Below are 16490 nucleotides of genomic sequence, written 5' to 3'. Positions count from 1 at the left end.
ATTTAGTATGATAATTCATCTCTGTATTAATTTATAATTTTATATATTATATATCCTTCACATTTCAGATTTGCATAACTAACCATGTGGATTAATGAACAAGACAATTCAGGCATGGCTTGTGTTGTTTGTACTGTTATCGAGTGTCCAACTGGGTGCAGTTGTTTTCATAACACAATATTTTGACAGCGTATTCAGTATGGTGAAAGATGACTTGGGGCTCTGTAAACCAGGTGTTTACTACATTCCATGTAAGGCAGTAAGGACGCCATAAAATATAAAGAAACAGAACTGCTATGAGAGACTTTGTTGTTTTGGGACTGTGTTCTGAAGGAGGCAGTTGAAATATGAGTGGCTGACCGGTTGATCAACAGAGACACTGGGTTCAGTCTCAGCAAAGCTTGGGACCCATCACTCAGACAACTAAAATCACAGAATTGGCTGAGAGTGACTTCCATGTCCGGCGCAGGCCACATGAGTACTGAGGCACCAGTGCTCATGTCCAGGTTCCAGTAGCAGTGTACAGCTGCCCCCCCCCCCCCCCCCCCCCTCCACCACTACTTGTCCCGTTGCAGCTTGCAGTCAGCAGTGGAGGATGTGGTGGAGGCTGTTAACAGTATAAAGGAAGCAGGATGTAGCAAAGACGATCATTCTACAGGTATTACATGAAAATGATGGCAAGGTACACTGTCGAAATATCGTGTTACAAAAATGGCTGCATTCAGCTGGACACACAACAAAAATACAAACAGTTGATTCATTGGGAAACCCTCAGATAACATATCTAATTCCTCCATGGGGAAGAGTTTCATCAGAGACTTAAGAAGATGGATAAACTTTGCGACCCGAAAGAGCGTCTGCTCAGCTCTCTTGCCTTCCTGATGAGGTCCCATGACCAAAGCATAATACCAACATTTGCAGGCATTTGCCACATAAAAACTGAAGCCACGCACCAGATCACAAGAAGCTAGTCTGACACTTGTAAGGGAAATGATCCAGTACATACATCGATGATTGGATACAACACTTGCACTCCACTAAGAGATGACTTGCTTACTTTTGCCTGACTCTTGGGAGTGGGTTGTTACCATTACTTGGGCTCATTTGGACTGAAAGATGCTAATACCAAACAAGTCTCCACATTTGAACATGTGGCAGCAAGAGAACAACAGCAGGAAGACGAGCAACAATGATGAACTGTAATCAACCTCACGGGGAAAGAGATTGAGGCCACAGAAAAATAAGTTCTGGAAAAGCACCAATAGCTATACATGTTGCAGATTTCATCAGTGGTACAGAACAAGTAATTTACACCCTGCATAGCAATGATACAGAAGAGATCTGTCAAGAAACGTGCTGCGCAGTCACTAGAGCTGCCCCATCGAAAACAAACACCATGTAAGCAGAACTGCTGCCATTTGAGCAGAAAACTGAAGAGAGAGCTACTGCACCAGTCCCTGCCAAATAAAATCATCAAGAAGCTTCAACCACACCCTGCTGCACCACCAAGACTCTGTGGCTTACCAAAGGTTCTCTAGGTCTTATTGTAAGCAACATAGGCACACCAAGAAACCAGCTGGTCAAACATCTAACAACAATATTAAGCCCCTACTTTGGTAAATGCCAGCACCACATCAGGAACTTTGCACACCTCATTCAGTAGGTGCAAGAACTATGTCTCCATGATCAAGACCTTATGGTAGGCTTTAATGTGGTATCCCCCTTCACCAGAGTGCCACATGCTGATTCACTCAACTTGATCATGGAGAAATTCAACCCAACAATGACTAATTTCTTCAAATTTGTCCTCATATCAAAATTCTTGCTCTTCAGTGACAACTATTATGAATAAACAGCCTCAAGTTGAGCAGGGAGAAATCCAACCAGACAATGAGTAATCTCTTCAAATTTGTCCTCACATCAACATTATTTCTCTTCAGTGTCAACTATTGTAAATAAACAGATGGCATCGCCATGGACAGCCCTTTGTCACCAGTTGTGGCAAATTTGTTTATGGAGGACTTCAAAGTGAAAACTTGGGAAACAGCTGCAAAGAAGCCTACATGCTTTTTCAGATGCACTGATGACACATTTGTGACGTGGCCACATGGGAGGGAAAGACTTCAAGAGTTGCTGCAACATCTGAACTCTCTGAACCCCAGTATCATATTCACCATGGATATGGAAGAGAATGGATGTCTTAGACAAGTGCAAAATGAGTGGCACTATAGGAAACAGTGTGCACAGGAAAGCCACTGACACTGATCTGTATCTCCATGGTGCCAGCTGACATCATCCTTAACAGTGTGAGTGTGTGCTACATATACTGGTACACAGGGCCCATGCAATAGTGGATGAAGAAAGCCTACCAAGTGAGCTTAAATGACCTTAAGAAAGTTTTCTTGAAGAGTGGTTATGACAAGAGACAAATCTGACATGCTTTCAGGCAGAAAGTACAAGCCCAGCAGACAGAAAGTGATGAGGAGGAAAAAACAATGGTGTATCTACCACACGCTGGCAAAGCATCAAACAAAATGGGCAGAATCCTGGCTTGACATAACATTAAATATGTTTTCCATCCACCTCCAAAAATGTGTGCCCTATTAGATATAGTGAAAGATGACTTGGGTCTATGTAAACTAGGTGTCTACTGCACTGTATGTAAATGCGATAAAGTGCATATTGGGGAAACAGTATGGACAATTGAAGAAAGATGCAAGGAACATAGAAGACACACAAAACTCTAGCCACCATCAAAATCTGTGATTGCAGAATATTACATGGCTACAGAGGACCCCATGAAAGATGAAGAAACAGAACTTCTAACACAGACGTCATCATTTTGGGACTGTGTTCTGAAGGAGGCAATTGAAATACAGGGGGCTGACAGGCTGATCAACAGGGACATGGCTTCACTCTCAGCATAGCTTGGGATCCAGCACTCAGCCAACTAAAATCACTGTGTCAGCTGAGAGCGATATCTGTGCTCGACACAGGCCAAAGGAGTAATGAGGGACCAGAGTTAGTACCCAGATTCCGGTGGCATCCCACCCATCTGCCTCCCACCACTCAACCCATTGCAGCAATTGGGCAGCAGTGGAGGAAGAAGGTTGGGGCAATATAAGGAAAAAGGAGGCAGGATGTAACATAGAAGCTTATTCTCCAGGTATCACCTGAAGATGACGGCAACGTATGCTGTTGAAATATCATGTTACAAAAATGACTGCACCTGACAAGACACCAAACAACAGTACAAACGGTTGATTCACTGGGAAAGCCTAAGATCACACATGTCTGTGTTGTAGCCCTCATTTTAGACCACAACATTTACTGAACATAAGATAAATTTTTTCGCAACGAGATATATTGTTCATTAGTCTGAGAAACCAAATACTAATAGCTCTTGAAGAAACATTCATCACAGCCACAAATAAAAATTATTGTTGAATCTTTTCACATTAGTACAATGAGGTCCAAGCAAGATTTATTTGCATAAATTGGTATTTTGTAATCAAAGTTCCTTATATACAAGTGGTGGTGGAAACCAAAAGCTCATGATTCAGTAGATAATACACACAGTAAACAGTAATAGTATCACAGAGTCTGCAGGAAGAGGTGAGTCAGAATATAGCAAACTTGGAAGAGACTGCCATCTAGCAATATTATCTTTGCCTGCTGTGGAAATTTGCATGATCGGCTTGCAATAGTGGTTGTATTCTCATCACAGGCACCCTCACTAGACATGTGTGACATTATACATATTGATGTACCTTATTATCCATTTGTATGTCTGGTGGGGTTACTACGTCCTACTGTGAAAATAAAGACTCACTGTGGTGCATTTTTTTGATAATGCCTATTGTGCCATGATTTTGTAGAAATCAGACCTCCCAGTCAAATTTTGTGACAGATTAAATTTTTGTGCCTGAACATGACTTATACTGAGGCCCTTAGTTTTACCAGACAATATTCTTCCATTTTCTGCTAGTGCCTCTCTCCTGCCATGCAAATGCTATCAAGAACCTGAGCCTCCTTTGCAGGCACTAGGAACTAGGATAATGCACAGAAGAAATATGGATCATAATGGTTGAATCACAACTTATAGATTCTTTCCAGAATTTGTGTCTTTGCATTATTTTCTAAATTTTGAGCACACTACCAAGCATGGCTTTATAATGTGTTAGTTTCAATTAAAAGTTTATCTTAACAGTACGGAAATAAAGAGAATCATTTTTATTGCCATTAATTCCTTCCACAGTCTACTTTTTAATCAGTAATTAAGAACATTTTTGTTTCGAGGGCTGTAGATTTCTTAATGTTTTTTTCTCTTTTTTTGCCTTGAGTGTTCAGGATATCACTAATGAAATGGAAGAAACTGATGAATATTGTGAATGAAACTAGATGCAAGACTGAAAGAACTCATGGTTTTAAGTTATGATCACAAAGATATGCAAGGACAGTGATGTAGACAGTTATGTTAGAAATAATGTTCAGTGTGAAAACATCATTTGGTATGATGTGGAGCCACTGTGGAAATGACCTTTGATCAAGAGAAAATGCATAAATAAAAATAAGAACAGTGGTGTAGATGAATTCTTCATCATTTAGAACAACCTCACATGAACTCTCAACATACAAAAAACAGCTTATAATGAGATGTGAATATAGATTTTTAAGTTATAAAGTGAATTATTTTAGGTGTTCTGATTTGTTACATTGCTGTAACCATATCAATTTAAATATATCACCAACCAGAAGAACACCTAACACACAGACTTGCAATGACCATGTTATTATGAATTTTAATATGAAAGAATGAGTGGTCAGAACTATTGAAAACTATCTCTCAGACCATAGAGGGCTATCCACAGAGAATAATACAGTCCATGAATAGTTATGCATAGTGACTTACTCGCTTAGAAACCAAAAACTGACTGTAACAAGTTTAAGGAGAGCACTGCACATAAGGACTGACTCAAGATATACACACAGATGATTAATTAAAAGTGGGGCCACTGCTATGAAATATTGAACCATAGTTTTAATCAGGAATGTCTGATGGTAAATATGTTAAGACAATCAGTCTGTACAAAGAATCTCAAAATGCATCCAGGAATTCACGAATTAATGGAAAATATGAAAAACATATATATGTTCTTAAGAGACACCAAATTGTACTATTTCCTAGCAAGTATAAAGCAATAGAAAAAATTGCAGGGAATCACTGAGGATCTAAAAGCACTTTATTAAGCTGAACAAAAAAATAAATCCAGTAATATTAGTAAAATAGTATTGGATATAATAAACAATAAATGTGAAAAAAGAGTGTATCAATGTTACAGTAACATAGCACTAGGAAAAAACTGAATGTTGATGAGTGAGCCCAAGCCATTATGTGAGGCCTCCATAGAACATTTTAATGAGCCACGTAGAGAAGAAATTGACAAATCAACATTATTAATAAACTAAGCTAAAATGAGTATAGGATTGCAATAGAACATGAGGTAATGAAAGTAACCTCAAAACTCAAAAGAGAAACATTTATTAGCTGGGATGACATATCACCTACTTACTTCAAGAATGCAGAAATGAATTAATAAAAGTACTTACACATTTAATAAACAGTTCAACCAGCCAGTGCACATTTCCTAACGTTTTAAAAAAAAAGCTGTGGTACAACCAGATTATAAGAAGCAAGCAACAGCTGACATGAAAATTATAGGCCAAGTTTAACGACTTCAGCACTTGAAACAGTAATCCTATATTAAATGGAATCTTTCTCCTGTAGGTACAACCTACTAAACAACTCCCAGAAAACATTCCAAAAAGAGCAATTTACCAAGCTATGTTAGAATTCTAAAGGCAGGATCATTGTTAGCACTGTTAGCTGCCCCAAGTGGAAGACATGGTTTTTTGTCCTCAGGCCACTTCAAGATCTAAGTGGCACATGCAGCCATTTGGGGTGCCAAGCTGAGAGGGGCACAAGAGGTGCCACAACACTAATATTTCCATATGCGATGAGTCACAATTGGTAGCATTTTTAAGCACCTGGAAACCACTCTGACTACTATCAAATGACTGGATGCTAGTGCCTCAATGTAGTGCAAAAATTGGCAATTTGCTTGAAATTTTCTGGAAAGTAATATTGTGGACATCACAAAATGCAAAAATGTAGCGTATTATGACTATAATATCATTTAATCACAGTTGTACCAGTCACCTCTAAGAATATCTGGATGTAACGCTTTGTAGAGATATGAAATGGAATGATCACCTATTCTCAGTCATGAATAAAGCAGGTGGCAGACTTTGGTTTATTGGTAGAATACTAGAAAATTCTATTGTTCTACAAAGGGGTTGCTGAAAAATCACTCATGTGACCCACCCTAGAATATTGCTCAGATGTGTGGGACCTGTACCAAACAGGACTAACAGGGGATATTGAACGTATACAGAGAAAGGCAGCACAAATGTTCACAAGTTAGTCTGATCCATAGGAGGCTGCCACAGAGATGAAGAAAACATAAATTATTCTGAGTAAGCCTGCTTACAAAGTTTCAAGAATTGGCTTTAAATTATGACTCTAAGAATTTACTACAATCCACTCCATATCGCTCCCACAGGGGTCATGAGGACAGATTATATTAATTACAGCATGCATGGAGGCATTTAGACAAGCATTGTTCCTTCTCTCCATACATGAATGTAACAGAAAAAAAACCTAATAACTGATACAATGTGATGTGCCCTCTGACATATACTTCACAGTGGTTTGCAGAGAACAGATGTAGATGTAGGTGTAGAATGGATTTGTAGGAAGAGCTCCTGAGAATAGTGTACAAGATAACAACAATACCTCAAGTAAAATTCTCTTCTGTGAATTCTGTCCTCTCTACAGAAGGTATGGGATATATTATTATCCATCTACATGACTGTGAGTGGCATGTCAGTGGTAAGGCTAGACCCCCTATAGGGGGAAGAACAGGAAAGAGATAAAACACATGGTGTTATACTGTGGCCCCTAATCAACAAGCTTGAAATGCTGTCTTTTACTGAAGCCAAACTGTGCCAGTGTGACTCATTCGTCTGTTGGGAAACCCACTGTTTCCTATGTCAGGAGGAGGCAAATGCAAAAGGGTGGGGTCTATTAATTGTTGGCAGTTCAAAAATATGGTGAATAATGGCAAGGAAATGGCAGCAAGAGATAGGAAGGGCCACCAAGTGCACACAGTGTGCATTCCTGGAGGATTCACTCAATACATTGAAGGATCTGTTGCATCAGCCATTGAGGGAACACGGTATTACCAACAACATGTGTCACATGTAGTAACAGACAGTGCCTGTTGTCTAAGCTATGTAGTTACACTTGAACCTTTCCAGTGACTGGCAGAGGAGGTTGATAAAACCAGCCTTGCTCAAGGAGCTTCAGTGAAGCTCACAATTTGCAGCATTGTCCTCAGAACTGATTGTGATCACCTTATTCTCAGCTGAGTGGTGGAAAGTTTGAACAAGAGACTTTGAAGGTTCTATGACAAGCTTGGGTGCAGATTCCTGGACTTGCACCATAGTATTTAACAGTTGTAGGGTACCTGTAAATGTGTCAGTGTGCACTACACAGCAGAGGCTCCTACCCAGATAGCTGACTGTATGTGGAGTGAATGCAAGGACTTTTTTTCTAGATTAGGAGACTCTCCATCCAGTCCAGATAATGATGGCTGTAGGGGATTCAGAAGTTTCAGTATCAGATGCAAATGAATGTCCCCTACAGGTAAGAGTATTAAAATCTAAGTGATTAATTGTCACAGCAAACATAACAAAGTAGCACTGCTTGAAGTGCTCCTGGAAAGCAGCGGAGGTCACATAATACTAGGTACAGCAAGCTGGTTAAAATTCAAAAAATAAGTGAGATTTTTGGGAAAAAGTGTTTGTGTTTATTGAAAGGATGGGCTTATGATTAGCAGAGGTGGTGTATTTGTCATGGTAGACAAGGAACAATATCCACTAAGATATAATTTGAAACTGCATGTGAGACTGTCTATGTAAGGCTCACTATTGAGGGTGGGCATTAACTTTTAGTCAGATCCTTCTATCAACCACCAGACTCACCTCCAGATATAAATGAGAACTTAAGAGAAAACCAAACTTCACTAGTACATCAGTTCCTCCATCATTCTGTCATCAATGGAGGAGACTTTAATCATCCAACAATTAATTAGGAAAATTACAGTTATGTAAGTGATGGCTGTAACAAGAGATCCTGCAAGGCATTCTCTGAGAATTACCTAGAACAGATAATTCATAAGCCCACTCATGGTGGAAGTATATTAGATCTAATAACAGTAAAAAGATGCAACCTTTTTGAGATTGTCCACATAGAAACTGATGTCAGTGACCATAGGGAAATTACAGTAACATTGATTACCAAAGTACCAAAGGCACATGAAACAAGTAGCATGATTATATATTCAACAAACTAGATACAGAGGCAGTGGTCATACCGCAGCAAGGAATTCCAAACATTTAGCTGTGGTGAATAGCATGTAGAACTGTGGCTTTAGTTAGGAAAATAGTCATCCAGCACTTGGTGGGTATGTAGGCATTAGGATAGTTTATGTTGAGTCACTGTAAAGAAACTTCTACAGAAACAGAGGCTAGTACGTAATAGCCATAAAATGAAATGTGGAGCTATGCATAGGGAGATACTGAAAGAAATGTGTTTGACTGTGAAGAGGGCAATGCATGAAGCCATCAACAACTACCATAACAGAATATTATGAACAACTCTCTCACAAAACCCAAACAAATTCTGTCATATATAAAGGCTGATCAGCAGTACCAAAGATAGTGTCAAGACACTCGTGACTGAGACAGGAGCTGAAATTGAAGGTAGCAAAGCAAAAACAGAAATGTGAACTTTATTTTCAGTTGTATCTTTACAGAGAAATATCCAGAGGTATTTCTACAATTTAATTCTTGTATCACTGCAGAGATGAGTGCTATAAATATTAGTGTCAGTGGCATTGGAAATCAGCTAAAACTGCAAAAATTGAAGAAGACTCCAGGGTCTGATGGAATCCCTACAAGATTCTATACTGAATTTGCAGTTGAGTTAGTCCCTCTTTTGACCATAATCCACCCTAGATTCCCCAAACAAAAAACCATACCCAGTCATTGGAAGAAAGCACAGGTTACATCCATCTACAAGAAGGGCAGCAGCAGTGATCCACAAAACTGCTGTCCAATATCATTGATAACCATCTGTTGTAGATTCTTAGAACAAGTTCTGATCTCAAATATAATAATGTCTTTTGAACAGAGTGACTTTCTCCAAACCTTCGAGCATGGTTTACAAAAACAATTGTCTTGTGAAACCAGCTCATGCTTTTCTCACATGACATCCAGAAAAGTGTGGGTTGGGGCTAACAGGTACTTGCAGTATTTCTCGAGTTCTGAAAAGCATGAGTGTATGTTATCAAGGAAAATTTGTGACTGTATTGAGAATTTCTTGGTAGGGAAGATGCAGTATCTTATTGTGGATGGAGAGTCATCAGCAAATGTAGAAGTAGCTTTGCTTATGCTCCAAGGAAATGTGTTGGGACCCTTGATGTTCACATTGTATATTAATGACTTTGAAAACAATATTAATAGTAACCTCAGACTTTCAACAGATGATACAGTTATCTATAATGAAGCATATAGTCTGTAAAAAGTTGGACAGACATTCAGTCAGATCTTTAAAGGATTGCAAAGTGATGCAAAGCCTGGTAATTTGGTTTAAATGTTCACAAAAATAAAATATCACACTTCAAAAAACGGAAAATGTAGTACTCTATGACTACAGTATCAAGGAGTTACAACTGGAATTGGTCAACTTATATGAACACCTGCACATAGCGCTTCATAGCAGTGTGAAATGGAATGGTCACATAGGCTCAGTCATAGGTAAAGCAAGTGGCAGACTTTGGTTTTTGGTAGAAAACTACGGAAATGCAACCAGTCTGCATAGGAGATTGGTTATAGTCACTCATGTAAACCATTCTAGAATACTGCTCCAGTGTATAGGACCCATACCAAATATGACTAACAGAGGATATTGAACATACACAGAGTGAACTATGCTGTTGATATATTATTTGTTAACTGGGGCTGTACCAAACTACTAGCATTGTGGGCAATAAAGAGAATAATCTTAGATTGAATAAGAATAAGACAGTTGTGATCATGTTCTTGTTAAATCATAACCAACTTCAAGGGGACATAAATACTGAATCACTATGTACAGCTGAAACATCTGATGAACATAATTTTTTAGACATTGCATGGAAAGAGCATATCAGCTATCGCTGTAAAATGACTAGCTGCAGTATTTAAAACACCTCAGAAATATAACATCATCTCCACCATAAAATAAATATATTAAGGAATATGGATTAATACTCTCACATTTCCAATATGTGATTGAAATGTGGGACATAGGATCACAGCCTACATGTCAGGGATATTCGTGCTTCAGAAGAGAGCAGTGAGGGTAAGTGGTAATATGAGCAATTGCCAGTTCTGTAGGTACTACTTCAACAAGTATAATTTACTGACTGTGTCCTCATTGTATGTTCAAAAGATAATTATTTTTCTAAAAGAGAATGAAGAAATAAGTGTAACAAATAAAGACATTCACCTCTACAGTATAAGAAGCAGATGTGATTATCATGGGATACAGAGTAATAAAAGAGCTACAGATCACGGTCCACTTGCTGTTGGAAGACAATAGTTGTAGAAAAGATTGTCAAATAATATAAAGCAATTCTATGAAAATCTTTTTAAGGGCAAGTTGAAACAGTTGTTAATGAAAAGTTGTTTAAACTCACTAACAGATTTCTGAACTCGATTACTTATAGCACTGTTTTTCTATATTGCAGTATATTAATGGTGTCAAATGGTGTATTTACATATGTGTGTCTAATGTGCTACTGTTATTATTATGGGTAATTCCAGTCCTAACAATAATATGGTTGAGGATGGAAATCACCAATAACTTATTTGTTACCAAACATGTTAATGAAACATACAAGCACAATACAATTGAACTACTTGTAACAGCACACAGACACAAAGACAGAGGGAGCAGAGTCAAAGATCTTAACATCAAAGATAAACGACAGTGTACTAGTGGTCAACGGCCACCACAGAGCACCCCTCGAGAAGTGTGGAGCATGAGTGAGATGCACAGCAAGTGATGCCATCAATGATAAAATGGCGCATCCACTCAGATGGATGAAATGGATGTCCCTCGTGAGTGCAGGGGGGGTTGTTGGCTGGAGCAATATACATACGCAGTGCTCAAATGGGGATGATGATGGAGAGTTGTCCATTTTTGCTGAAGTGAGACTCATATCAGTGTTGGGAGAAAGCTCGAAATAGTTCAAGAGTTGGATGTGAATGGTGGGGGCAACATGTTGAGGCAGTGGTGAGATGACCTTGATAGAGGTCACTGTACAGTGGCAGTTGGGTGTGCTGAGGCAGAGGTAGGGGTGACATATGGTACTTAACTATTGTCACACATGTCAATCAAAACATTGGCGGTGAAGTGGGATCCTTAAGGTGTATTGACTCACTGTCAGCACACATATCATATGTCAGATCGCTGACAGATGAAGCTGAGGCTGCAGGGATTGGGGAGGGGTCATTATGTGGGTCCAGGTAGGTATGGCCTGAGTAAGGTTATCAGAGAGTAACAAGGCAGCTTTCAGTCAAGTCACCAAAACTGTCTGAAGTTTGTCATTAAGTATGATGTTGAAGGCATTCTGTGCATGAGACTTTGTGAGGGCTTGAACAAGGAGGCTGGAGTGATGTGTGAACAGAGTCATCACAGAGCAGCACATAGTTGTGAATAGCCAGTTCTTCAGGGACAAAACACTGGGTAGAGAATGTGGCAGTGAAGGTGGCGTATACACATGCATGATAGGATGAGGGGCTCCCATACAAGATATCTGCATGTGATGCCTGGAGATCTTCCTCAGAAGCAGGACATATCCCTAAAATGATCTGTGGTAGCACTTCTAACCAGGAACTACCATGGCACATGAGTGTTACTTTATGTGTGTGGTGCCATCATTCCAAGAGACCATTGTTATGAATGACATGTGGTGGTGTAAAATTTGTTGACAGCACACAGCTTACAAAGTTTTGAGAAGTGCAAGGACTCAAGTTTGTAGCCCAGGTCACTTGTAACTGAGGAGGGACAGCTGAAGTGGGTAATCCAGGAATTAACAAAAGCATGGGCAGCTGTTTTGGCCACAATGTCAGGAAGAGGAATGGCTTCAACCCACATTGTAACTCGGTCGATGATAGACAGAATGTAGCAATAAACATCTGAGAGTGCTAATGGTCTCATGTCAATGTGGACATGATGTAGGCAGCCCTTTGTGATACTCAGTTGTCCAAGAGGGAGCTGGGTTTTCTGTCTCTCCTTACTCCTCTGACACAGGATAAATCTGCATATCCAAGTGCAACAGTCATCTTTTATTCCTGGCCAAACAAAATATTTAGTGATTACTTTCATAGTAGCTTTGATACCCGGAGGGGCCAGTCCATGCAGGGAAATGATGATCGCTTGACATAGAGAGGCAGTCATGAATGTGTGTAGCATGCTTATCAAAGTGTCACACATGATGGGTGTGGGAGAGCCCATGAGGAGGCAACACTCGAGTGTTAAAGAGCATTTTGTGCCCATCATCATTTTGGTTAGCTCAGGATTGTCTGTCTGTAAAGCATGCTAACTCGCTCATGTCCAGGGGAGTTGGAAGAAATTGCCCATTACAACATTATTGGACCCATGTGTATAGCGTACATTCATGGAATGCTGCCAGATGAGGTTCATGTGCTGGAGCAGTCAAAGAAGAATGTCCATTCCAGGGCTATGGTGTCAGCTAGCAGGACGCGTTCCATGAAGATGGTGAATTTGTGTCCCTAGATATAGTCATAGAAGTCTGATTGCCTCATAGTCCATGAGAAAATTGTGGTTGAATGTTGACCACTTGTGCTGAAGAGGTGAAATTTTCTTAGAAAAGAACCAAAGAGGCTCAGTTGTGCCGCCGATATGCTGCTGCAAAACTGCACCAGTCAATGTGTCACTCATGCCTGCAGTAACCGGGATATGAGCACTGGGCACCACGTGTGGTAGTGTGGATGGGGGAAGTCTTGAGTGACTCAAAAGCTGTGATCAAGGCACTATCCTAGCACTTGATGTGTGCTTACCAATAAGGGAATCGATAAGGGGGGCGGGGGCTGAATAGAGGTGGCATGTGGGAGGTTGAAATTTATGATATGGAGGGATCTACATAGTCGATGGTAGTCTGTAGGAAAAGGTAGGTTGTGAATGAGCTCAATGCAGTCACATGTTGGTTGGATGCAGTCAGGCAAAATGTTATAACCCAGGAAAATGATGCTATCACGGGTCATTTGTGACTTTTCATGATTGGTTTTCACACCATTGACTTTTCATGATTGGTTTTGACACCATTTTGATGTAGTGTTGCCTAGATCTATGACAGGTGTTATTCATGCACCTCAATGGTAGATGACAAAATCAAAATATCAAGATAAGTGTTTGCAAATGGCAGGTTGAACCAGAGGGACTCAATAAATCTCTGCCACATTTGGACCACATTTTTGAGGCTGTAATTCACTGTACAGCACATGTAAAGCTCAAAGTAATCAGTGGGATTTTTGGAATATAATCAGTGAACATAGGCTTATTTAGTGTTAAGCCTTGCAGCAGTCCAGGAGACTTAACACCCTTGCATTTTTAACCAACTGAGTGAAGTTAGGGTCACTGATGTAGTAATTCCAACTGATTTAGTAGTCACCAACATACAATTTGTTACAAAAACTTTAATGAAATGTAGAAGCACAATACGACTGAAAAACTCATAAAAGTCTCCAGACACAAAGACAAAGAGAGCAGAGTCAAAGATCATAACATCAAAGATGAATGTTAATGTTCTTGTTGTCAATGGTCACCACAGTTATTGTTATTATTCTTACTATTTTGTTATTATTATATCTTGCTACATCAAATGGTCACTTACTTATGTAGACTACTGTGTTTGCAGTTGTACATATTTGTTATAGGCTGCATTAAAAATTAAAATTAAAATACATAGAATACCTCATAAAATAATTAAACAAAATTAAAGTTACCAATAACTGATACTGCAAAATGTGTTGTCACTGGTACTGTTACAGTTATCTGTCAACTAGTTAAAACATAGTTACTTAGCTTGCCTTGCAACATGCACAGGTTTTGTTTCCACTTACTATCATCAAAATGTTCTACCATATCTCTGTTACAGGCTCAGTAATAACTCTCTACTTTTCTTTTTTTAACAGATGATGTCATAGTTGAGACTGAAAAACTGTAACACTGAAAAATAGTAGCAAGAAGACAGACTGATAGCTCAGACTGAAACAAGAGTATTGACTGTGGTGGGGCAGCATACTGTTGTTTTGCATTATGGAGTGGAAGGTAGACTTCACAATGGGAGGGATAAAGCTGGCTGGTATCACCTGAAATTGCATCCTACTTGCTTCATGTGCAGCTAATTGTTATTCTCAGATGTACTGAACATTTATTGTAGCTGCTGAACTTTTATTCCACTTGCAGGGACATATTTTCTTGACCTTTTTTTAAAACCAATTAAATATCAATAAAGACTGACAACCACAGAAATATTTATTTCCCCGAGCATTCCAACAGTATGTGAAAGTATTGTTTTGTGTGCAACATGTGCAACTGTGACATTTATTTGGGTTGAATGTTTCTGAAGCTCATGTAACAAAATGTACATCTGTTATGGCCAGAAAATAAATATCTCAAAAATAATGAAATAACTAGTTTGTGCTACAAGACTGGTTTTATGTAATAAGAAAGTCATTCAGAAAATGTAATTCATGAGCATCCACAGCACTGCCACTGCACAGTGATACAGTGAACAACTAGCACAGACGTGGTATCAATATTTCTCCAAAGATACATTCTCCCCTAAATGTAACTGAAATATCAACTTCATATTTTGAGTAGATCTATTTATAAAGCTCTCTAAGGAATTTATTATGTGTGTCTGTGTATGTTGTTCAAATGGACTGAATGAAATACTCTACCATAATTATATCTTTGACTATGGGGTGAACAATGAAAATTTGTGCCAGATCAGGACTTGAAAGTGTATTACCTGGTTTTCAAAAACAGTTAGCTTAATCAATTAGGATATCCAATCACAATTCCAAGCCTGACCCATTCATTAACTGACAGATACTTTTCTACTTATTGTCCTGAAAACACAAACAAGGATTCTCCCTTCAGGGATAGCAACTAGGGGTTTTGCAGAAATTTCTGCAAGAGAGTGTCAAATTCTAAACTTGCCACTTTTAAGTCAAGTGATTTCGTTAAATTGAAAAGTGTCATCCCACAAGAACTAAATTTCTGAAGAAGTAAGTGAAACAGGTAATTTGTATTTTGGCTGGCAAATTTTTTGTAATAATACTGCTGCCATTTGACTGTAATAATTTTTGTTTTCTTGTTACATGTTCCAGATTTTGGCCTTAGGCCATTTCAAGTACAAAAACTTATATGTATGTCAAAAGACATCAGATTGGTATGAAGCAGAAGTCCTTCTCAGTAAAGCACATGTGGCCATATAGTCCAGTCTGTCATTAGTAAAAGTGAGAACATCTCTGAAAAGCCAAAATAAGTTTCAGACTTTCATTTCTGGAATCTCATAGTACAGCTGTTATATGAAACTGTTAACCAATAAACAGGTATGTGCCACACTACTGTGTCTAATCAATCATGTAACATAATGTATGCCTGTATGGTCAGAAAATTTGTTGTTCAGGCATAATAGTGTGGTGCATGCTTGTTCAATGGCTATGCTATATGATACAGAAATGAAAGTCTGTAACTTATTTAGGTTTCTTAGAGATGTTTTCCCTGCTACTAATTACAGATCTGGACTATATGACCAGATATGCTTTGCTGACAAGGACTTGTATTTCATACCAGTCTGATGTCTTTTGGCATACAAATAAGTTTTTGTACTTGCAAATGGCCTTCAACTGACAGTTTCTCCTTAATATGATGTTCCGGGGCATTGGATCATGCCTTCCTGCAGTTCGGTTGGAATGTCAGAGAAAACACTGAGCATACTAACACACTCAGAGATGCTAGATCTGCAATTTACGAGAGCCACACACAATCATTGTTATAAATTCATGAGAATTCTGTAGTGGATAAAATGCCAGTACACAGATTCTAGGAAGAGAAAAGAGCCCTCTCTTGCTCCCCCCCTTGAGATCGCCTATGGACGGAAGCAATATATCAGATGGGGGGCTGCATCTTACCCTTTTACAGCTGTAGTTGGATACACAACAACTGAAAACAATTCACTGAAATGAATGTAATGATTGGGAATGAACTTAATGAAATGCAGGTG

General features: G+C 39.0%; 1 protein-coding gene across 1 annotated transcript in view; it reads left to right on the top strand.

Annotated features, from left to right (window-relative positions):
* LOC126092704 (putative inorganic phosphate cotransporter) overlaps positions 1–14719 on the top strand; it is a 173919-nt gene extending 159200 nt beyond the window's left edge. Inside the window, exon 10 of the mRNA XM_049908430.1 lies at positions 14389–14719. Within this exon, the coding sequence (XP_049764387.1) occupies positions 14389–14420 (32 nt within the window). The 3' untranslated portion in view covers positions 14421–14719. The remainder of the gene's footprint in view (positions 1–14388) is intronic.
* Positions 14720–16490: the final 1771 nt, after the last annotated feature.

This window comes from Schistocerca cancellata, chromosome 1, assembly GCF_023864275.1.
Source record: "Schistocerca cancellata isolate TAMUIC-IGC-003103 chromosome 1, iqSchCanc2.1, whole genome shotgun sequence".
Lineage (NCBI taxonomy): Eukaryota > Metazoa > Arthropoda > Insecta > Orthoptera > Acrididae > Schistocerca > Schistocerca cancellata.
Note: the sequence above shows the minus strand (reverse complement) of the source record. Positions and strands in the feature narration are given on the sequence as shown.